A 15,778-nucleotide genomic window follows, 5' to 3' on the forward strand; every position below is an offset into this window, starting at 1 on the left:
GTTGGACGCTTAACCGACTGAGCCACCCAGGCACCCCTTTTTCTCTTAAATTTTTAACATTCACAAAATGCCTTTGTATAAAGTAAAATTGCGATGTATCAGAATAGCATTTCTTTACATAATGCATTTAATTAATTATGTGATTCAGTTGAAAGTCATGTGCTTGACCAAATGTTGTCATTATGAACAAAGCTCACAGCATCTACCTCAGCAGTTCCAGGAATGCAGAGGCGAGCAGTCCGCAGAGCTGGGTTAGTGATAAAATCACTTGTGTAGTATTTTCTTCCATTAGGATCAACTAATGCAATTTCAGGGGGACCACTGGTCTGCCATGTGACAAGAAAGGTAGTGTCATTGCCCACACTGTTATCCACAGTCACGGTGTTTTTCAGTTGATGGTGAGGTTTAACATTTTCACCCGTACTTTCAAGCTGTTCAAGAGAATACAAATATACATGAAAGTTTCTAGTGGTAGGCGTAAACATCCCATCTTTTTCTTTACTTCCAGGACAAACAAAAATACATTGGCAAAAATAAAAATTAGTAAATTCTGACAGGTACTGTATTTATATAAATCACTTTTCACAAAATACCTCGCCAGTGCAAAATATTGCATATTATAGAAGTACGGAAGATATAAAATATTGTCATAGTTAATACAAATGTCTCTTCATTATTTTTTACCAATTGATTTTAGCTGTTCCCAGACTGTCTGTTATCCAAATCAACATTAGCTTCAGATCAGCAATTAACAGGCTTTAAAAATTTTTTGTTTGTGAATGTGCTTCAGTGGTTTAATTTATATATTATCTCTCCAGATACTTTTATATATTTTAATAAGAAATAAAACGCTGAGTTTCAGGGAGCTTGGGTACATTAGAAGAATTATTTAGCCATCTGCAATAAGCCACGTGAACACGTGTGTGTGTGTGTGTGTGTGTGTGTGTGTGTGTGTGTGCGCGCGCATGTAGGTGCACGCATGCAACACTTACAGAGTACATACAAGTGATGGCACTGAGCTAAATGCTTTACATATATTACTTCACTTAATCCTTTTGAAAACGCTTTAAGGTGACTACTGCTGTTAGCCACATTTCAGAGATGAGACAGAGCCTTAGAGAAGTAACATGTGCAGTGTCACATACAAGGAGGTGACACGGGAATAGAGCCCAGGCCAGCAGACACCAAGAGACCCTACGTTGAATCACTGTGTATCCACAACACACACAAGCGTAAAAATAACTTTGGACATTTTTATTTATTAAATAAATACACTAAGTAATGCGCTGCAATATTGCTCAAACTCAGAAAGCATAAAAAATTCACTGGTGTCATTTGGATGACAGCAAAGACACTGTGGATTATTTGTTCAAATCCATCTTATAAGTATTTGTAGACTGCTGACTCCTGGGGCACATTCTGTGCCCTGGGCCTGAGCTGCTGAAGGGGATATAGTTTCTGTCCATAGTCTAGTGGGGCTAATGACATACGCTGGGGAGAGGTGGCCACATTTGAGAACATAAGGCAAATTTGAGCCATATGAATAATATTTTGTTAAATTTTGGAAAACATTTTTAAACGCTTGTTTTTATTTCATAGCATTAAAGAAGAAATCACAGGGTAGGAAGATTATTCAGAAGAGCCAAATGTAATCTAATTTCTAAATACATGTTCTCATTTATGATTCCCCTTTTTTTCACTTCTAATGATAAACTTGTGCTTATTGTCTTTGCTGTGTACATATAATCTTCATGTTAAATATTTTCTAAGAATAATTTAACTGACTTCATTGCTCACATCAAGTCATTAACTTGGCAGGTTAACTTACCATCTGTGAGGAAACAGCAGATGAAATTTTGTTCAAACCCTCAGTTATGTTCAAAATATCTTTAAAGTACTTAGAAAAAACTTGGCCCTTTTAAATGGCTTGATTAGAGGAAGCCTTTGTGAGCAAAGTCAAGTAAATTGCAGTAGTCAAAGAAATATTTAAATTTGTTTAGAATTTAATGAAATAGTTGATGTTTTTAACACAAGGGAGGAGCTTCAAAGAAGTTTTTAAAAAAGCAAAAAAAAAAAAAAAGTAAAATGGATTTTGATTGATGGAAAATTATTATAGAACTAAACCTAAGAAACAGTTTCTTATTTGTCATCTTGGTCTTAGCTCTACACCACCCCCAACCCCACCCCATCCCCATTTTGAGCCACTAGGAAGGAGCAAGTTCTGCTTACAGACTTTAAAAGCCCGAGGTAGCAATTTTCAGGAAATTACTACTAGGGTTGAGAAAAACAGGCATCAGGTAACGATGAATCCTGGCTCTGGTGACACCAAGAAGCTCTTTTAAAAGCCTTCTGTGCAAGAATTGTTACATATTCCAATAAGGTTAATGAGTGAGTTAACACAGTTCATTTGTTTTCCTTGCTTCCTTCTCCCTGCCCCCCAGCCCCATTGAGGAAATTCTGACCTGAATACGTTGTTGAAAAATGTCTCCGGTTCCAGAGGGGATTCTACTGAAAGCATCAATCATGCTATTGGAGTTTGATTTATCTGGAACAAAGAACTTTACACCTCCTGAAATACATGATTGGGATGTTAACCATTAAAATGTGTAAAATAAAACAAAGAATAATATGTGAGGTCTTTTGCAACAACCTTTCCTGTGTAAGAGGCTTAGTTTTGGGGAAGGAGGTATAGCACTTGGCTGGCATTGCATGGCATCCTGCCAGCCACATGGTGAGCAGCAGAGGTGAGTAGTTTTGTGTGTTCTGTTCACGGCTGTAATGTCAAGGTCTACACCTCTGTCTGGTACTTGATAGAAACTCAATGAATATTATTTGAATAGTCTTATAATGAAGGTGATTCCTAGACACTCTAGGTTCATTGCTATCTGCAGTGCTATACGTTTACACTTATGCTTACATTCTGAAAACATTGTTTTCAAAAATAATTCAATAAAAACCTGACTTTTAATTTGTAAGTCAGCAATACTCATTTTTACTGGCTATAAGGACTATAAGATAAAATTATTCCATGCCTCATTTAGAACAAAAAAAAAATATGGATCTTACAATTTGGTATGTGTCCTTATCATGAAAGTTAGTGCGTTTAATCTTAAATATATTTTTAGCTCTGTGATTATACATGCTCAGATTAGTTTAACAAAAAATTATAAAAATTATATTTTCATTGGATGTATATGATTGGCACCTTCTAAGGAAAATCTTTAAAGGTCAACAAAATTTTGGCAGATTTTAGCAATGATTTTTGTGTTGTTTTCCTTAAGATAGCTGTTTCTATTTGTCTTTTTCCAATTAAGCCACACATTCTATTGTCATAATATGAGCTTCATGGTTGGGAGTATTCAAGTTAAAAGGCTTTGAATATTCAATTTAAAAGGAAATGCTCTAAAACATAAGTGTTTACAAATATATTTACCTGTTTGATGTGATAATTCCTCCAGGTTTTTGACCACAGATGAGCCCAGGGCAATGGAATGAATGGTTGAACCACTGCTGAGCACAGTAAGTAAGCAATTGCCAATGTGCTCATCACCTCCACTGGTCACTAATATCATCACAGAGCCATGGGCTTTTCCATTCAGTTTTTCAACCACCTGAACGTAGAGTATCAGTCATTTGGAAGGAAATGTAATTCAAGTTGCCATTGAATGGAAGAATTCACTCATTCCAAATTCCCATCAGCAAGGCATATGCCTCTTTGAGATCCTCTGTGGCTTGCTGCACTCCAAGCCCATCCCCATTCCGTCCTCAACTCACCTCATCAAAGGACTTGTCACTGTACATGCCATTGCTGGATTGCTTGTACAGAGAGACTCTTTCTGTTTGAATCATCACAATATGCCCCTAGTTTAGAAGAGGGTCCATGATAGAGGAAATGGGGCACATTCTTGTATGTTATCTCTGCCTCTGACATCCGGTGAAAGACCAATAAGAGGCCTTAGAGAAGTGGTTCTCAACCTTGGCTACACATTAGAGTTAGATGGGTCTAGAATTACTATAAGCAAAAGCCAGACATTACTGATTTTGACTGGAAAACCCAAGCATAAAAATGGCTACAGTTGGGCCAATCACCGAATGCAGAGTGTCAGTGCTAGAAATTGTCCAGATGATGCTGAAGTTCCCCAGCCTTGGCCAGCGTATTTATTTATTTAGTCATTCCTTCAACTAGCATTTATCGAACAGCTAATATGTGCCAGGTACTTTGCTAGGCACATGGGATTTAATGGTAAACAAGACATGGTTCCTGACCTTAAAAATAACCCATTGTTACTTTCCTATCAGTGTGATGACCACACTGTAACAGATTGCCCCATATCAGAAGGAACCTTAGCTATAAAATGAAGGAAAGGAAAGTGATGGTGATTTGGGCATCGCGTACCCAACTGTACCTCAAATCCCTTCTTAAGCCCTGAGCAGACGCTGGTTTGTGCTTCTGCTGACACAGTCGAAGGCAGATGTGAAACCAACAGCTTTCGGTCATCATCACTGTTAATTTGGTGTAGTTGGGCTCTGATCTCCCCTTTGCTGTTGAAACTGACAATGCCCACAAAGGTATGAATTTCAACAATCTGCATCAAGTAAAATTCTGCTGCCTGTTGCAGTCGAAGGAGTCTGTCAGCCTGTGTCCCAAAAAGGAAAAAATAAAAATAACAACCTTTGGTTGGTAGACAAAAATATGACTCAGCAACCTGGCAAATATCTCTGCCAATCATTTAGCAGTGTCACATTGTAACTTTTTGAGTTTTATAGAGTGACACTATGCTGGAATCTTGTTTTATTAATTGCAGGCTCGAAAATAAATGTTTTTCAAGGAGGACAGAGGGGTTGAGAACCCTACCTCCAACAAGCTGTTCATATTTACCGCTCTCTAAGAACACATATTCCCACTATTTCTCTCCAACTCAGAATTCGAGATCTATGAAACCAGTTTAAACTAGATTTGTAACTGCTTCTTTTAAAATCCAGTCTGGGTAAGAGGAAACGTAATATTTTTCCTACTTATTAAAATAGGATTGTATGAGATACATACATGGCAGTAGAGATAAACCTGAGTGTTAACCAGTTGAAAAGTAATATTAGTGACCAGGTTTGGGCATGTGATGTTACTGATGTTCACTAGGTTCACTAGGCTGTGGGAGCAGCAAGCTGAGCTTCAATGACCCCCCGTTCAGTGAGGACTGTGGTCTCTTTCTCCAACTTAGACATCTCCCTTAATATCAGGATCTACATTGCACATTGCTTTAGAAGCATCACAAATTTCATGTCCCACAGGTATCTCAAACTCTACACACTTTGAGTTCATTGGCTCCCTTTCCAAATGGGAAATGATGCTTCCGAAGCAATGCGGAATGTAGGTCCAGATATCAAGGGAGATGTCTGAGTTGGAGAAAGAGACCACAGTCATCACTGAACAGGGGGTCATTGAAGCTCAGCTTGCTGCTCCCCCAGCATCATTAGATTGTGAGCATTGTGAAGTAGAGACTATGTTCTGTCATCTCTGTGTCCACCAAGCAAGCACAGTCCAGGCACCTAATGAAAGAATGGCTATGGTGGTTCAAGGACAATATTGGCAAGAAAAGGAAAGGGAGTTTGCTTTGCTGTGAGTGTGTTACTTTAGGTTTATTCCCCTTCTACTAACTTCACATCTTCTCTCAAGTACAACTATCCCTTTCATTCTACCTATTCTTGCTCAATAGAGGTAGCTAGCCAATATAAATTACCCCGAGACCATCTTTAGAAGATCATGGCCTAGTCAACCGTAGGTGGGCAAGATTACAAAATTATCCAGATGCTGAAGGTATTAGTGGTGTTCCTAATATTTCAGAGACAAATTGAAAAAGGCAAATTTTCCAGGACTACTGATCCAGAGAATATAAGAGGATAGACTCTTCCTTAGGACAAGTTCTATGATTAAATAATACTGCCACTTTTGAACCAAAAGCTTCATATTCATTTTTTCACTTATTCCCCCTCAACAACTTTATGAAATAGATGGTGGTGTGCTGGTAAATGTTTTTCAAAAACTGGCTTTCTGGCAAAAAAGGGAGAGACACCCTGATCTGTTGCAACTGAAAATCTCTGTGGGATTAACTACTCCCACCATGGTTGATTTCAAGTTGTCAATGTGATGTCACTAAATGCAGAATTGGGAAGAGATGTTGACCAGATACAGGTGACCGGAGGTAATCTTAAGAGCACAGATTGGGGGTCAGCAGACATTTTCAGAAAAGGGCTAGAAGTTAAGTTATTTCAGGCTTGATGGGCCATATATTCTCTGTTGCAAGCACTCGATTCTGCTGTTTTAGCACTAAAGTGGCCATAGACAAGATATAAATAAATGAGTGTTGCTGTGTTCCAATAAACTTTATGGAGACTGAAATTTGAATTTCATGTAACTTTCACATATCATGAAATATTACTCTCTTGACCTTTTCTAAACCATTTAAATCATAAAATCCATTTTTAGCTTGTGGGCTATGCAAAAACAGGTAGTGAGCCAAATTTGGCCCATGAGCTGTTGTTTACTGACTCTGGGCATAGATAATAGTAAAAAATAGTAGAAGAATATTTAGGAAGTGATGACTTTTGAGCATTTATTATATGTTAACAATTTTATTTAATTATAAATCTACATGGTTTAATTTTTAATAATGGCTGTATTTAACTACTGCTTGCAAATTTCCTAAAAATTTAACTATTGACTTTAAGAAACCAGTATCAGCTGCTCCTGTCACCACACTAAAAGTAGCTATTGTAATCCCTATTTTACAGATGATAAAATAGTTCAAGAAAGTTATTTTGGTCTTGACTATAGAGACAGTAAGTGAAGAAGCCAGGAATTAAAGCACATCTGCCTGGTTCCAGAGATTAAGCTTTTAACCACTATCTGAGAGCTATGAGATTTTCAAAAGAGGATTTCTGCAAGGCTCCTCGATTACTACATGACTGAGGTATGGTTTTCCATCCATGGTGACATGGGAAACATAAACACAATGGATATGCACACTCTCTGCAAACCCATAGTCTCTTGCCTCCGCTAGGGATATGTACCAGTGAGTGAAATGTGGCCAAAGGAAATTTTGTTACATGTCAGAGTTTTATAAAAAGGTCTTGGTTGGAAAAAAGTTGCAATTAGTAGCAAAACTCAGGGCTAGGAATTACCTGTGGCTTTCATTTATCTGCTTTATCTCAATTTCTGGCCTACATTGTGAATTTGTTCTTCTAGTCCCTAAGAAAAAATGAAATGCATGAAGATTCCAAACCTTTGGCCTCCCCTCCTCTGCCCTTACCCTCTGGAAATAAAAAGAATTAAAAACTGATAGAAAAATGGTGAATGGTTTACAGCCATTAATTACCAAAATGTTACCTCTTCCATTTTACTGGACACATCCAGCACTAAACAGACCACTTTGTCACCAGCCTGAATAAGGGAGAATACAGGAGGAGGTGGAAGCCCAGTCCCATTCATGGGAAAGCTATGATTGAAGTCAGCAGAGTCTGTGATTACATCCCATGCACTTCTGAGGCTGCACATTTGGTTCTGTAGGTTTGGAGCTTCTTGATTGTGGGTACGTGCATCACAGAATTCAACCACCTATAAATAGAACAATGCCTATCAGAAAATGAAGGGACTCTTCCCATATTAGACATACTTCTCATTCTCAAGCAACTAAAGGTAAAAGGAAAGGTGAGCTGAAAGATGAGAAATTAGAAGTGCCATAGCAGTCCTTTATTACTTCAAGAATGACTTTGAGTTTACAAATAAACGTTGGCATCCTTTGCTTGAAACACTGGCACCTCGTGGTACTTGCAATCAGTCTCTATTATCGTCTATTTGCACTTGGATAACAGAGAGCAGACCGTGTATATATATCTCAGTCTTAGGAAAACAAAACAATCTCCCGCCTTTTTTTAGTACGATAACGTGTTAAAGAAAACACCCCAGAAGATATTGTCTTGGTCAGCCTATTCCTTGAAATTGTATTTAATGACCCACCTGCACCTTTATCTATTGATCAGTCAACATAAATCGATCTAGTTCAAATATTGATCTCGGTAACAATAGGATGAGGAAAAAAAACAACTTAAACTTACTTCCTGGTCTTTCTCCCCATTTTTAAATATAGATATGGTCTATTTAATAATACTGAACATATGTCACCCCTTTTAAAGGTATGTTTCACATTGCAAAATGATGTGTTACCACCTCCTCCCAGTGGCTATATTCCTGTAGAGTAGCTACTTCATGCTAACAGAAACATGGGAGCTTAGAACTAGCAGACACCTAATAGACTTTCCAGTTCTATCTCTATTTTCATAGAAGAGGAAGGTGAAGTTTCAGAAGGTTAATAATTGCTTAAAGATATTCTCAGTAGCATGGGGAGACAGGAGTAGAACCCATTTTTGCTGTCATAATTTCTTTGTTTTTAACTCCTTTCTGTTTATTTCATGACTATGAAACTTCTTGGATTGGATAGTAATGATTAGGTCTTTCAAAGGTTCACAAAGATAATGCCTAGTCACAAACATTGTGGATGAATACATGGAATCAAGTTGGGTTCAGATATTAAGGCTATAAATTAAAAATATAATGGATCAGACAAGAAAAGTGAAAAATCACCTTAAAGTTACAGAAGGACTCCTAGCCTTGACTAAAACCAGACTGAAGAAAAAAAAAAGTTTTCTAAAGAAAAGAATGTGTCCATCTAAGGGACACTGGTCAGCCGTGGAAACAGAAAACTTCACAGGGGCGTGTGCCCATGTGCTCTCAGTACCATGGAAGGGAGATGATGCACAGACGTGAGTTTCAGGTCTTTGTGAAGATGGATGGATATATCCAGTCATGAAGGCTGATGCCATTAAACCTCTGTACCACCAGTCTTCCTCCTTTCTGATTCCATTCTCTCAGAGAGGCTTCTGGGGACAATTTGGCTGTTTCATGCTGCTTCCTCTAGAGAGAGAATGAATTGGCTAGAGGATGCAAGGTTTGGATCCCCATGACAGAGTACTATTTTTAAACAATAAATTATTTAATAATAATAAATTATCAATAATAAATTATTAATAATAAATAATAAATTATTATTTTAAAATAGTGTTCTGGATTCATACACTAGGCTCTTATCAGTGCGGAATACTGACAAGGTAAGTTTCTGAACCTGCAAAACTAAGGGTTAGTTGACTTGGTAATACCTGGTTTTCCTTTTTAATTTCTTTTTTTTTAGATGTTTATTTACTTATTTTGAAAGAGAGAGTGCACATGAGTGGAGGAGGGGCAGAGAGAGAGGGCGAGAGAGTCCTTTTTTAATTTCTGTACTATGCAAAACAAGGGAAAGAACTAGGAAACAAAATAAGAGTCGTTTGCTACTTCAAGTGAGAGAAATATAATTGTGTGTTTTATTACTCTTACTCATACACCTTCCTGTGAAAGCACCACCATATGAGCAGCTTATTTTGAGGTTTCCAGAGTACCCTTGTTAAATCACCTTCCCCAGAAAGCAAATAATCACTTTTCTAAAGGAATATATTTTTTGGCAAACATCTTTGGGGCCTCAGTGTTTTTTGTTTTATCTGTGAAATAAAAACTAGATGAACTCTAAGGCCCTCAAGCTCTAAAACATAGTGAATCTTAATGTCTTTTTGTTTAAACACTTTAAACATTTCAGGCCATCTTGGGAAGAGATGAATGCTGTAGGAGATTTTCATTCCAAGGCCATACTTACAGAAGATAAACTTTGCATGAACATTATCGATGCAGTTGCATTTTGGGTGCTATTGTATATAAACATACATCCTTCTTTAAAAAGTTTACTAATAATACAGTTTTCTTGGGGGCAAGGGCCTTTTTCACACACAAATATGCCTGTGATGTCTGATGAACACCTGAAAATAGAAAGAGAAATTGGTCTATTTTAGAAATACTTCTGTTTCTTCTTCATTTGGTTCATATAATAATTTGTTGCAAGGCTTGTAGCTTGCAACAAGCTACACATAAAACATTTTAAAAACTATTCTGTTAAGAAAGGTCATTAATTTAGAAATACACTCCACTTTGTTTTAAAGCATTTGAGCTGCATAAGAAATTCTGTATCACCAAAGGCTTTAACCAACTAAACAGGGTCAAAGGAAAAGATACCAGGAAATGGACGTGAACTTTTAGAGGCCCAGGAGACAGCATGACCAATAGTATCCTGAATCACAGTGTCTTTGAGCTCATTGCCATTGGACAAGAGAGCAGAAGAGAATGAACATGGGATGAGGATATTTAAAAAGGATTCTTTCCTAAATGAGCAATCTCAAATTCTACCAAAGGGAATGAAAAACAGCACAACCTTCAAAAGAGGAATATCTTCCAATTGATGATCAAATGATAATTGGTCAATATCTACCAAAATTACAGCAGAGGGTACATTTTGACCCAGTAATTCTTGGAAGCTACTCAACAGACATATAGATCTGCCTGCATACATGAGAAATTATATATATATATATATATATATGGCATTATGACCTGCAGTACTGTTGGTAACAACAAAAAATTGGGAGCAACCCACTTGTCCAGCAATAGGAGACTGGTTGAAAAGATATAGTATATCCATACAATGGAACATTAAGCACTTATTTTTAATTAAAAAATTAATGAAGAGAAATATATATTCATATTTATTTGGATTTGCTTAAAGAAATACTAAAAAATAAACCAGAAACTAATAAAAATGGTTACTGGAGGGGATGAGAGGGAGCCGGGTGAAGACAGTGGTGGTAACAAGATACCTTAGAGTATAACTTTTTATATTGTTTTCATATCTGAACCACATAAGTATTTACCAACTTTTCAAAAATGAAATAAAATTTAAAAATAAAAGGATCTCTTTCTTGTCAGTTAGGTTTTAGCTGCCATTATCAACTTCATTTTAGAGTAAAAAAAATAAACAATGAATTTTAAACATGAGAAAAAGTACCAACCTTGTTACTTTAATTTGATTTTGCCCATTTATATAGAAAGGTTTCTCATTGTTGTATTCATCAAACACACCCCAACGGAGATGGGCCCATTCGTGGACAAACACCCTACCTGTGGAAGAGAGAGCTTTTGTTTTAAGTTCCTAAAATCTCAGCAGTGGGCTTTGCTAACTAGTGAACATGTAACATCACTTGACCATATACACTTACTACGAAAGGTTGAAGTGCAATTGCCTCCCGCTTTTCTCTTCCTCACCTATTTCCATCCCCTACTTTACCCCTGTCATAAAAGAGGCAGTCTGAAATTATGCTTAGTCTTTGTAGATGCAAACCAGTGATTTACTTTGTGCACATCTATATGATACTTGTGATGAGTCCCACATTCTCTCATTTCCCCAAGTGAAGCTGCCTAACATGTTTATATTTAGCTTCATACAGGCCTACAGTTTCAGGATTTAGGGGAGAGGGAAAGAAGCATATGTAAGTACAGTGGATTGAATGTTTACATCCCCCTAAAATTCATATGTTGAAACACTACTGCCTCATGTGATGGTATTAGAAAGTGGGGCCTTTGGGAGGTGATTAGATCACAAGGGTGGAGCCCTCATGAATGGGATTAGTGCCCTTATAAAAGAGACCCCAGAGAGCTCCCTCCTCTGCCTTCCATGTTAGGACACAGAGAGGAGATGGTTGTCTATGTATCAGGAAGTGGGTACCAGACACTAAATCTGCCAGGGCCTTGATTCTGGACTTCCCAGGCCCCAGAACTGTGAGAAATAAGTCTCTGTTGTGTAGAAGGCCCTCAGTTTTGGGTATTCTGTTAGAGCAGCCCAAACAGACTAAGATACCAAACAAGCAAATAAAGATTTCCTATTCTTTAGTCTGGGTTAGCCAAGCATGCCTATTTTTTTCTTGTAAGTAATTCTCCTCTCTAGAGCAGTGATTGAAACTCTGGGGCCAGGGAGGGATGAAGGAGTAAAAAAGATCCTAAATGTCCTCTCCAGCTTGGATGGTCCTTTATCTTTTATTTTATCTCTGATCCTCCATGTTTATATTTGTCTCCAGCTCTTGGCCCAGGGAAACCCCCATCCTCAGCATCAAATTCTTTATATCTTTATCTCCACTTCTCTAAATCTTGCATTTCCTTCATTGTTCCCAATCAAAACCACTCCCCAATAAAAGCTTTCCAGATTAACTCCCTCCCAAAGCCCTTTCTTTTATTCTGAATTCTTTTAAGTTCTGGGAACCCAGGAATTGTTTACAGAGTTGACTGAGGCTGCAGCATATTGTGCAATTTCTGGACTGTGGGACAAAGGAAGGGAGGGGAACCATCTAAGCTGAAAGTATTAGGGAAAAGTTTGTGCCTAGTCATGGAATTTAGAAGTGTTGATGAAGTCATCATCTATTTGTGCAGAGATTATCAGCACCTCATAGTTACTGGGGAAAAGACATTTTTATAAAGTGTTTTACAAAGTGTATTTTATACAGTGTGTCGCTCCAGCTCCTGTTCGCTATACAGAGGATAATAAAATCTATATATATTTAAATGGGGGTAAAGTGAAAACATAATTTGAAAGGCACTACTGTATGTTAAAATCAAAAACAAAAAACAAGCATGGGATAGTTAGCCCTTGACTTGCTGATCTGTTCTCTGTACAGTTTCTCCCTTAGATCTCATCCACTAAATGCCAGTTTCCAAAGCTATGACCCTGACTTCTCTCCCAAACTCCAGCCATCTATAATCACCACAGGCTGAGCCTATCACAACAGTCCACTGCTCCCCACAATCAACTTTCCTAGATCCAGAGTTGTGAATTTCCCCTTTAAACAGGTCCCTCCTACTTCTGTCATAAACCTGGTGTGTTCCTTAATGCTGCTATACACACCCCCCCCACCCCATCCCTGGCCTTTCACTCTGTAGCAGTCAGACCTCTATTTCTTTCCGCTCCCCCCCCCCCCCCGCCCCGGAATATCTCCCATCACTTAGAGCTGTTAGGATTAAATAACAAGAGAAGCAAACAGCACAGCATCTGGCACATAGAAAATTCTCATTGTTCTTTTTTTTTTTTTTTTTTTATTTTAACCCAAGTTAGTTAACATATAGTGTAATAATGGTTTCTGGAGTAGAATTTAGTGATTCATCACTTACATATAACACCCAGTTCTCATCCCAGTAAGTGCCTTCCTTAATGCCCACACCCATTTAGTGCCCCACCCCCGCCCCCCCCCGCTACATAACACCCTCCAGCAACCCTCACTTTGTTCTCTGTATTTAAGAGTCTCTTATGGTTTGCCTCCCTCTCTGTTTTTATTACTATTTTCCCTTCACTTTCCCTATGTTCATCTGTTGTGTTTCTTAAATTCTATATGATTGAAATAATATATTTATCTTTCTCTGACTATTTTGCTTATCACGATACACATTCTAGTTCCATTCCACGCTGTTGCAAATGGCAAGATTTCATTCTTTTTGATCGCTGAGTAATATTCCATTATATATATCATATATTTATCATTTATTATATATCTGTATATGTTTTTCATTCTTAATACTCTTTCGTGTCCTCATCTCACTGCCTCCACTCTTTTCAAGTCTTATTGCTTTTTGCCTGGACTTCTAGTTATTCTCCTGATACTCACTTTCCCTCTCACTGATTTGAAGGAGTCAGATCATCCATACAGCCAGGTTCATCTTATACAAACACTTTTTTACTGATTTCACTCCTGTGCTCTTAAACCTTCAGCAGTGACTTGCTAATTTGGGCGTTTGAGGCTCCGCGTCACCTATCCCCATGTGCATTTCAGCATTTTCTTCCACTGCTTCACTCCCCACGGTTTCTGCACTATCAGGGCCATGACTGCTCCCATCTCTCAAATATGCTCTAGATTCTTCTGCTGCCACTGTTTTTATTCATACTCTTGGCACTGTTCTCTGCCATCTTTCCATTTGTCAACATGATATTAACCTTGAAGATCCCCTCCATTGTGAGGCCTTTCCTGAGGGCCCTTAGTGCAAACTATTCTCTCCTTTCACTGAATTCTCATAGCACTCACTGTCTGGGCTACGAATCTGGTGTCCAAGTGTTTCTGGCTCACTTTGTCTCTTATCTTTTCATGGGCATGTTGCCTATCTCCCCATCCAAATGGTAAGACCTTAGAAGGTTTCAGGTTCTCTGAGTTGCTTTTCAGCCTCAAGCACAAAATATTGCAAACAGTACTGCCCAATGTCTGTTGCTGGATAGGTCGCACTTACCTCGTGGTCCATAGCCAGCTGTTAAGTCATCATTTAGTAGAAAGTTAGATGTGAAATGAATGTATTTTCCCTCTTTTCCACACCCTCTGTATTGCAGTGTGTAGGGGTCATCTCCATGTGCCCCATACCAGTCAGTCACGATGACATTTGCCTATATTAAAAGAAACGTTTTATAGCACTCTGTATCCTAACAGTGATGTTGGTGACATGAACATATACATTTGTTAAAACACTTTGAACTGCACTCCTATGATCTGTGCAGTTTATTGTATGAATTGTGTTCTAATTTGATAACAGATTTAGAAAATTGTATGTCTTATTAGATGGAGTTTAAAATGCATGCACAACTAAATGTCAATAAAATTACTTGGCACTTTCAAAAACATCCCTATTTTCAAAGCTTTGCAAATGCCCATGGAGCTTTATTATTTCCATTTGACCTTCCCATTTTCCAGATTAAAATTTTCTGAAAAGTCAACACTGTAAAATTCTGACATTATAAGACACTATAAAATGTAACAAAAAGTTGCACAAATGTTTAGAAACAACAAATGTCATTCATAATTGCACTGTAAAGTGTTATAGCCTTTTGTGAACAGCTTTCTGTGGGTTACTTCATCAGTAGGAGACAATAAGATGTGTTTGTTTTAAGCCTTTCCCTTTCATTCCCATTCCCATTAGATCAGCAAAACAGTCACTGTCATGAGGTTGCATTTCATCTTGTACCCTGACAATTTCAGTTATTATTGCTAAAAAACAGTATTTTAAGTCCAAAACTAAAGTGAATATCTATTCAATAACCATCTAGAGAATATAATTTTACAGACAAAATTGTTTCTTTTATTTTTAGGAAGAAAGATAACATGTTGTCTCAAGACTTTCCCTTAGAAGTATGTTGTTAACTTTTTTTTAAAAGCTGATTTTAGAACTATAGATCTAATATGATCCTATAAATATAAATCACTTTGTCACTATGTGTACCATATGTGTAATGTTTTATGTGTGTGTGTGCATTCCACTGAGTAGAAGGTAATATTTTCAGTTTTATTTTGCATTATTTCTACAGTGTTTGAGTTTTTTTTGCAACGAGCATGAATTATTTTTGTAATAATCAACATTTATTTTTAGAAAGATAAGAATTAAAGCCAGGGCCTTTGTAAGGCAGAACCTGCAAAAAGGGCCACAGATGTCATGCCCTTATGCCCTTGGATAGTTTTCATATGGACAAAACCTCATTCCTGTGTCTCAAAATTTGTCCTGAATCTAAAAGGAAGGGGTGCTCCACTAGGGATGAAATACTCAGAGGCTGTTTGGGGGTCCATTCTACTATAGATCATAGTAATACAGTTCTTGCCTACCTTTTTCTAACTTCCCCCCCCCATCTATATTAGACTGTGGATTCACAGGGACAGGAACTACCTTGCTTGTCCTTGTGTCCTCTATAGGACGTAGCATGGCCCTGTATATGATGATCATTCACTGTTTGCTTAATTGACATTATGAGGCTAAAGGAATTGGCATCCAATAGACATATGAACAGCATTC

The 15,778-nt window shown here is 37.6% G+C and overlaps 1 protein-coding gene across 11 annotated transcripts in view; it reads right to left on the reverse strand.

Annotated features, from left to right (window-relative positions):
* LOC132670880 (calcium-activated chloride channel regulator 2) overlaps positions 1-15,778 on the reverse strand; it is a 65,537-nt gene that overhangs the window by 19,089 nt on the left and 30,670 nt on the right. For all 11 annotated transcript variants that reach the window (XM_078451721.2, XM_078451723.2, XM_078451722.2 and 8 more), the window contains 8 exons: positions 14,234-14,384; positions 10,984-11,092; positions 9,741-9,900; positions 7,385-7,612; positions 4,407-4,637; positions 3,434-3,611; positions 2,463-2,569; positions 207-431 (listed from right to left, as the gene is read on the reverse strand). In XM_078451721.2, the coding sequence (XP_078307847.2) occupies positions 207-431; positions 2,463-2,569; positions 3,434-3,611; positions 4,407-4,637; positions 7,385-7,612; positions 9,741-9,900; positions 10,984-11,092; positions 14,234-14,384 (1,389 nt within the window). The remainder of the gene's footprint in view (positions 1-206; positions 432-2,462; positions 2,570-3,433; positions 3,612-4,406; positions 4,638-7,384; positions 7,613-9,740; positions 9,901-10,983; positions 11,093-14,233; positions 14,385-15,778) is intronic.

Source organism: Panthera onca, chromosome C1, assembly GCF_046562875.1.
Source record: "Panthera onca isolate mPanOnc1 chromosome C1, mPanOnc1 haplotype 2, whole genome shotgun sequence".
Classification (NCBI taxonomy): Eukaryota; Metazoa; Chordata; class Mammalia; order Carnivora; family Felidae; genus Panthera; species Panthera onca.